This window comes from Anguilla rostrata, chromosome 1, assembly GCF_018555375.3.
Source record: "Anguilla rostrata isolate EN2019 chromosome 1, ASM1855537v3, whole genome shotgun sequence".
Taxonomy (NCBI): Eukaryota; Metazoa; Chordata; class Actinopteri; order Anguilliformes; family Anguillidae; genus Anguilla; species Anguilla rostrata.
Window position 1 is genome coordinate 15,787,165 of NC_057933.1, and position 8,956 is coordinate 15,796,120.

An 8,956-nucleotide genomic window follows, 5' to 3' on the forward strand; every position below is an offset into this window, starting at 1 on the left:
GTTTTCTCGGCCGTTCGTGGATCAAACGGGCTGGAATTTCACGTCTCGTCTGTGTGCCACGGATAATTAATTCCGTCTGTGTGCCACTCCAGAACTAAGAAAACCACACGACTTGTCTTGGTTCATTCCTTACATACATTCCATAAAAACCTTTCAAGCTACGGTAAGCGTTGACAACGCAGAAAAATAAAGAAATTTCAGGCATTCCAATTCCATTACTTGACCGTGCTTAGAAAAGGCTTGGACACTCACTGGTAGGAATAAAGTAAGATAAATAATAAAGTGAGTGTACTTTTGTTATGCAATAAAAGAAATATATTTTTTAAAATAGTTCCAGCTGAGAGTGATAAGCATTTTCAAAAGTGTGAAATACCATGAGCTGTAAATGCAGTAACACACTTTATTCAATATAGTGCAATGTAAAAAAAATCTCACATTTCTTTTGCAGGTCCCTAACTATTTTTTAATTTATTTTATTTTATTTTTATTTTTTATTTAAAATTGAAATCAGCATGGTTGCCATGGCTATGAAAACGCTGCTCTTTTTGGTCAACAAATTTGAACAGAAACATGAACAGAAAACAGAAGCTGCAGTTTATCTATACTCAGCTGTTAAAGACCATGAAAATAACCCCAATGAAAATAAGAAAACAGCATATTTGCATGGGAAAAATGCTATTGAGATTTATCTAATTTGCAAAACGATTTCTACGTGTGCTCTATACTTTCGTTTGAGTATGAAAATATCTTCCTCACTCAGTTTCATAGTCTTCCACATTTGAAAGTATATCAGCCAGATCCAATGCAGAGTACTCTTATCTGTCATCTGTCCTTAAAAGTAATCTGCTTGAGTCTGCCTGCCCTTCTCGGTAGTTCTTTAATTTGACAACCTCAAAGAACTTTAAAACTCATAATTGGAACAGAGAAAGTATACATTGTGTTTAAATGAGTCACTTAAAATATTATTGAAATAAATGTATAAGAATGTCAAAATAAAATTCACTTAATGTTTTTCTTCTTTTTAAATTTATTTATTATATATTATATTGTAATTGCACTGATTACATCAGACAGGGGCAAGACAGAGAGACAGAACAAACAGTTGGAGCCAAAACTAAAGAGATTAATGAAACAAAATATATTTACACCATATATTTTCACACTTTTGACATAGCAGAGTATTATCAACATTAATGTTATGATTTTTTTGTTGTTAGTTTTATTTTTACGTAGTCCATATAATTGCAAGCATAAGCTACTGTGTCCCATTGTATTTGTTTTGGGCTTTAAAACCATCAAACAAGGCAACACCTTCAGCAATTAAATAACCACGCTGCTTTTTAAATAATTGTACAATGTATATTGTGATATAACATGTTAGTTTTCATATCATTGTGAGTTCTTAATAATAGAAGTTTAAGCTTAAATAATAAACATAAAAAATAATTGATAATTTGTTTTCCCCAAAGTGCCTATACAAAAAATAGAAATACAGAAAGTGCTTTCTTCATAGATAACTAATATTGACCTGCTTGCATATTCTACTGATAATTTGGCAGTGGATTTGTAAATTATTTATGTTCTCTGTTACTAATCAAACAAATGCATGTACATAGCTGTGTATGAATTAGTGATACAAGCAACTTTCATACTGTGTATTATAAAGCTCTCAAATCTAGTAGCAGGTATAAGTGCGTAACTGAACATAAAAAAGATCAAATAATTGAGAACATTATGCTATAAATGTAAGATGGCTGTACACTAACAACTTAGTTCACCTCACACTCATTTCTTTTCGGTGGAGGTATCAAACCCATGTTTTTCAATCTTATGAGTGCTGACAGTCACTGTAGATGTTTCTGCATCTTCAAAAAACTTCATTTTTTCAGAATGCATCGTGTCTCTGAGTTTTTTTATGGCAAAGGCTGTGTCTTCCAAGATGGGTTCCCCAGAGCTTGCGCCAACAATCTGCCTAACTCTCTGGGTTATGATGACGGCTTCTTTGTCGTCACCTGATTTCTCTTTCACCATGTGCTTCTCCACCAATATGTTCTCTTCAGAGGATTCACCAGGCCATTCTCCAGATCCCTCAACAGTCCAAGATGCAGATCCTACTTTTACTGTCATCTTCTGCAGGGACAAAGCTTGAACTGAGTGAGTTTCATATTTTGTGATTACCTTAGCATGTTCACTGCTTGGAGTCGCTTGTATGTTTGATGTTACGACATGTATGTCTCCTTCTGTCTCCTGTGTTTTCTCATCAGGAGATGTCAGAGTGGCCTCAGATGAGACAGGAATAGTGACCGTGTCAACCTGTTCAGGTAAGTGAGGTTCCAAAAGAATAAGCTCAGTCCGCGCTGTAGAGGTAATGATGTCAGTGGGCACTTTAACCTCACTGACACCCACAATAGCAGTAGGTTCTGAGATCTTCACTTTAACTTTTGTTGGGGACACAACCAAAGGGCCAGGTTGTTCACTTGTCACCGTGGAACTGATATCAGCAAAGGCATCTGATGATCTCACAGAGGTCAAACTAACATCCCCTTCCTCAATGTCACCTTCCATATTCTTGTCAGTGCCCTCGGTTGGTTGACTTGTACCTTTCTCTGGAACTTTGATGGTTTTAGAAGGCGAGGTAATTCCGAACTTGGGAAATTTAAACCAGCTGCCTTTGTCAGTATTTGCTTCTTTTTCATTCATATCTTCCTTTTCTTTTTCTTCTTGAGGCTCTAGTGACTTTTCCTTTTCTTCAACATTCATGTTGATGCTTTCAGTCTTATCACCTTGCTCTGAAGACTCAGTGAATCCTAGCCTGGGAAATCGAAACTTAAACTTTGACTGTTCTTTGGCCTCTGCTTCTTTGGTTATAGTGGGAGCCTGAACAGACACTTCAGCACCATGAGAGGTACTAAGCTGAGTCTGACTTGGATCTGTATGGCTTTGATATTTGATGGTAGAATCTTTTTCGGCACTTGTGTGAGTGCTCTGTTCTATTTCTCCAGAATGAGCAACATCTTCCCTTGGAGATACCAGAGTCTCTTCCACTTCCTCTAATGTGGGGACATGGAATTCTAGATCAAAGCCCCTGAATACATTTGACAAACTAAATTTGGATGATTTTGTTTGTCCCTCAGCATCTCCAGTCTTTTTATCTGTTTCAGTGATATTAGAGGTTCCATCATCAATTGATTCCTGTATTTCTTTTGTTGTTCCTTCAAAAGGGACTTCGGGAGTTTTAAGGCCAGTATCTATATCTGTGTCTTTTGTTTTTACCTTTGCTGAAGAAAATCCAAATTTAGGCATTTTGAAAGTTGGGAGTTTGAATTTACTTGGTGAGCCTCTGATATCTACTTCAGGCTTAGGAGGCTCAGGATCAGAAATGTCAACTTTGGCTTCAAGTGCTGTACCTGTGGCTTCCAACTCCGACACATCAGTTTTTCCTGCAGTTCGCACAGCAGACATTTCATCCTCTGGCTTGCTTTCAGATCCCTGTCCTTTAGGAAGTGACATATCAATGCTAGTCATCTTCAATTTTGGCAACTTTCCTGTACCTTCAGACTTTTCAATCTCAATGCTTAGGACATCAGTTTCTAAAACAGGAGCTCCAACATCCACCTCTGCTTTCACTAGTGGAGCCTTTATCTCAGGTACTGTGATGTCAGCACTTACTTCTTGGGCTTCAACTTTACTCTTTGGAGCTACAACACTAAATGTAGGGAACTTAAATGTGGGAAGTTTAAATTTTGTTGGAGAGCCAATAATGTCCATATTTTTATCTTTTAATTCAGTTTGAGTATCAGGAGCCTTAATATTGACCTCTGGCCCTTTCACCTCCACACTTCCTTCTGTTAGGGAGATGTCTCCCTTTGGGAGATTGACATCAATTTCAGGGGCCTTAATATCTGGTTTAGAAAATCCAAACTTTGGGAAAGATATCCTTGGCTTCTTCAATTTCAAGTCAACTTCTTTAGATTCCACCTCTGGTACATCTACTCTCCCTTCTATTGATGGTCCCTCTAATTCAACACTGGGCAACTGGGCTTCAACCGTCACCCCTGGTGATGAGATGTCAACTTCTGCCTTTGATTCACTAATATCCACTCCAGGTCCTTTTACTTTTTGAAATGAAATTCCTAATTTGGGGAGCTTAAATCTACTTCCTTGTCCCTCAGGTTCAGCTGCTTTTATGTCCGAAACATCAATGCCTTGAATCTCCATTTCAGTTTTACCTTTTGTTTTATCCAGATCTACACTTGACTTTTCCATGTCAAAACCAGTTGCTCCTATATCGACCTTTAATTGCCCTGATGAAGTCTCAAATTCAGGCACTGTGATGTCAGTTTTGGCATTAGATGGTTCTGCCAAGACCTTAGGACCTGAAACCCCAAATTTAGGGAACTTAATTGTGGGTAGTTTGAATTTTGTTGGTGAGCTAATAATGTCCTTGTTTTTATCTTTTATTTCTATTTGAGTTTCTGGAGCTTTAATGTCCACCTCGGGCCCTTTAACCACCAAACTTTCTTCTGGCAGACTGACCTCAGGCTCAGGAGCCTGGACTTCTGGTTTTGAAAATCCAAACTTGGAAAAAGATATATTTGCTTTCTTTACTTTTGTATCAACTCCTTTGGAATCCACCTCTGGTATATCTACTGTTCCTTCCACTGATGGTCCCTCAACTTCAACACCAGGTAATTTGGCTTCTGCTGGTACCTCTGGTAGTGAGATATCAACTTCTGGCTTTGATACACTAATATCCACTGCTGGCCCCTTTGTTTTAGGGAATGAAATTCCAAATTTTGGTAGCTTGAATTTACTTCCTTGTCCTTCTAGCTCAGTGTCTTTAGCTTTCATGTCAATGTCTACCTCAGGACCTTCAACAGCAACACTGTAGTCTTTGATGTTTGCTGCAGGTGTCTCTCCTGACATAGTTAGCTCTGGTTCTGGATGTTTGCCACCCACTGAAGTTACACCTGCACTGATGTGTGGAACATTAATTTCAGTGTCCGGTTTTGTTATAGCAATATCAACTGATGGTAAATGTACATCTCCTGAAATTTTAGAACCTGTAGTTTCATGTCTGGAAAATCCAAAAGAAGGCATTTTAATATGAGGCATTTTGAATTTTCCTCGTTCTTCTACTCCTGCCTCGATACCTGGAATTTCAGCTTGTCCATCAATATGCATTCCTTTAAGTTCTAATTTTGGCTCTATAAGAACAGTGTCTGTTTCTGGCACAGATATATTAGATTCTGGTTTAGGAATTTCCTGGTTAATTTCTATTCCTTTAGTTTTTGGTAGTGAAAAACTGATATCTGGCATCTTCACTTTTGGCAATTCAAATTTGCCTTCTGGCTCTTCAATGTCCATGCCTTGTCCATCATGCTTAACATTTACTTTGCCTGACAATGCAGGTTCTGTAGATTCAGCAGTTACCTCTGGAATTTCAGTTTTTACTTTTGAACCTGTCATGCCAAATTTGGGCATTTTAAAAGTGGGCAGTTTGAATTTGCTGGGAGATCCCCCAATGTGAGCATCAACATTAGCTTCCGTATCCTGTGTTTTAATGGCTACGTCTGATCCTTTAACATCTACTTTACACTCAGGTAGAGACATATCTACTTCTGGAAGGTTTATATCAATGTCGGGGGTCTTAATATAGTCTTTACCTTTTGGTAGGGAAACATCAATGTCTGGCATCTTTATTTTTGATGGTTCAAATTGACCTTTGGGTTTCTTCAGCTCTACACTTGACCCATCAATGTCAACACTGGGTGCTCCAATATCCACCTTTGCTTTCTCAGATGCCTCCATTTCAGGCAATTTTATGTCTGTTTTAATATCAGGGCTTTCTGTTGTGACCTTTGGAGCTGAAATCCCAAATTTAGGGAACTTAATTGTGGGCAGTTTGAATTTGGTGGGTGAGCCAACAATGTCCATGTTTTTATCTTTTATTTCAGTTGAAGTGTCTGCAGCTTTAATGTCTACTTCTGGTCCTTTTACCTCCATGCTTCCTTCTGCAAGGCAGATGTCTTGTTTTGGAAGACTGACGTCAATCTCGGGGGCCTTAATATCTGGTTTTGAGAATCCAAACTTTGGAAGAGATATCTTTGGTTTCTTCAGTTTCACATCAACTTCTTTAGAATCCAGCGCTGGCATATCTACGGTCGCTTCCACTGATGGTCCCTCAACTTCAACACCAGGTAATTTTGCTTCAGCTGTCACTTGTGGCAGTGAAATATCAACATCTGGCTTTGACACACTAACATCTACAGCAGGTCCCTTTGCTTTCTGAAATGTAATTCCAAATTTTGGCAGCTTGAATCTACTTCCTTGTCCTTCTAGCTCAATGCTTTTACCTTCCGTGCCAATGTCTACATCAGGAGCTTGTACATCCATACTGTAGTCTTTCATGTCTACTGCAGGTGGTTTTCCTGATACTGCTAGGTCTGCTTCTGGAAGTTTCACACCAGCTGTGGTTACATCTGCACTGATGTCTGAAACATTGATGTCAGCATCTGGTTTTGTTACAGCAATATCCACTGATGGTAAATTGAGATTTCCTGAAATTTTGGGAGCTGTAATTTCTGGTTTGGAAAATCCAAATGAAGGGAATTTAATATGAGGCATCTTGAATCTTCCTTGGTCACCTGCCCCTGCCTCAATATCTGGAATTTTAGCTTGTCCATCAAGCGATGATCCTTTAAGATCAACTTTAACTGTGTCTGGCCCAGATATTTCATATTCGGCTTTAGGAATTTCCTGGGACATATCTTGTCCTTTTAAAGTGGGAACTTTAACATCAATATTTGGAATCTTCATTTTTGGAAGCTCAAATTTGCCCTCTGTCTTTCCAGTCTCCATGACTGTTCCTTCATGGTCAATAATTGCTTTGCCTGATGGAGTTTCAGTATCAGGCACCGTAACATTAACACTCAGATCAGGAGCTTCTGCTTTAACCTTTGGAGCAGTAATTCCAAATTTAGGAAATTTGAATGTGGGAACTTTGAATTTGCTGGGAGATCCCTTGATGTCTGAATCTTTTTCACCTACATCTGGAGCCTTAATGTCCATCCCTGCCTCTTTGACTTCGATACTTCCTCCTGCAAGGGAGATGTCTCCCTTTGGAAGACTGATATCAATCTCAGGGGCCGTAGCATCTTGTTTTGAAAATCCAAACTTTGGAAATGACATCTTTGGTTTTATATCAACACCTTTAGAATCCACCTCTGGTATATCTACTGTCCCTTCCACTGATGGTCCCTCGACTTCAACACCAGGTAATTTTGCTTCAGCTGTCACCTGCGGCAGTGAGATATCAACATCTGGCTTTGACACAGTAATATCCATTGCAGGTCCCTTTGCTTTTGGAAGTGAAATTCCAAATTTTGGTAGCTTGAATTTACTTCCTTGTCCTTCTAGCTCAGTGCCTTTAACTTTCATGTCAATGTCTACCTCAGGAGCTTCTACATCCATACTGTAGCCTTTGATGTCTACTGCAGGTGGTTTTCCTGATACTGCTAGGTCTGCTTCTGGGAGTTTCACACCAACTGAGGTCACATCTGCACTGATATCTGGAACATTGATGTCAGCATCTGGTTTTGTTACAGCAATATCCACTGATGGTAAATTTACATTTCCTGAAATTTTGGGAGCTGTAATTTCAGGTTTGGAAATTCCAAATTTTGGAAGAGACATCTTTGGTTTTTTCAGTTTTATATCAACACCTTTAGAATCCACCTCTGGTATATCTACTGTCCCTTCCACTGATGGTCCCTCGACTTCAACACCAGGTAATTTTGCTTCAGCTGTCACCTGCGGCAGTGAGATATCAACATCTGGCTTTGACACAGTAATATCCATTGCAGGCCCCTTTGCTTTTGGAAGTGAAATTCCAAATTTTGGTAGCTTGAATTTACTTCCTTGTCCTTCTAGCTCAGTGCCTTTAACTTTCATGTCAATGTCTACCTCAGGAGCTTCTACATCCATACTGTAGCCTTTGATGTCTACTGCAGGTGGTTTTCCTGATACTGCTAGGTCTGCTTCTGGGAGTTTCACACCAACTGAGGTCACATCTGCACTGATATCTGGAACATTGATGTCAGCATCTGGTTTTGTTACAGCAATATCCACTGATGGTAAATTGAGATTTCCTGAAATTTTGGGAGCTGTAATTTCTGGTTTGGAAAATCCAAATGAAGGGAATTTAATATGAGGCATCTTGAATCTTCCTTGGTCACCTGCCCCTGCCTCAATATCTGGAATTTTAGCTTGTCCATCAAGCGATGATCCCTCGACTTCAACACCAGGTAATTTAGCTTCAGCTGTCACCTGCGGCAGTGAGATATCTACATCTGGCTTTGACACAGTAATATCCATTGCAGGTCCCTTTGCTTTTGGAAGTGAAATTCCAAATTTTGGTAGCTTGAATTTACTTCCTTGTCCTTCTAGCTCAGTGCCTTTAACTTTCATGTCAATGTCTACCTCAGGAGCTTCTACATCCATACTGTAGCCTTTGATGTCTACTGCAGGTGGTTTTCCTGATACTGCTAGGTCTGCTTCTGGGAGTTTCACACCAACTGAGGTCACATCTGCACTGATATCTGGAACATTGATGTCAGCATCTGGTTTTGTTACAGCAATATCCACTGATGGTAAATTGAGATTTCCTGAAATTTTGGGTGCAGTAATTTCTGGTTTGGAAAATCCAAATTTTGGAAGAGACATCTTTGGTTTTTTCAGCTTAATATCAACACCTTTAGAATCCACCTCTGGTATATCTACTGTTCCGTCCACTGATGGTCCCTCGACTTCAACACCAGGTAATTTTGCTTCAGCTGTCACCTGCGGCAGTGAGATATCTACATCTGGCTTTGACACAGTAATATCCATTGCAGGCCTTTCTTTTGGAAGTGAAATTCCAATTTGGTAGCTTGAATTACTTCCTTGTCCTTCTAGC

General features: G+C 39.2%; 1 protein-coding gene across 1 annotated transcript; it reads right to left on the reverse strand.

The window, feature by feature from the left end:
* Positions 1-1,115: 1,115 nt before the first annotated feature.
* Positions 1,116-8,891, reverse strand: LOC135249415 (neuroblast differentiation-associated protein AHNAK). Its single transcript, XM_064325048.1, has one exon. It carries the CDS (start codon positions 8,887-8,889, stop codon positions 1,786-1,788), a length of 7,104 nt encoding a protein of 2,367 aa, XP_064181118.1. The 5' UTR covers positions 8,890-8,891; the 3' UTR covers positions 1,116-1,785.
* Positions 8,892-8,956: the final 65 nt, after the last annotated feature.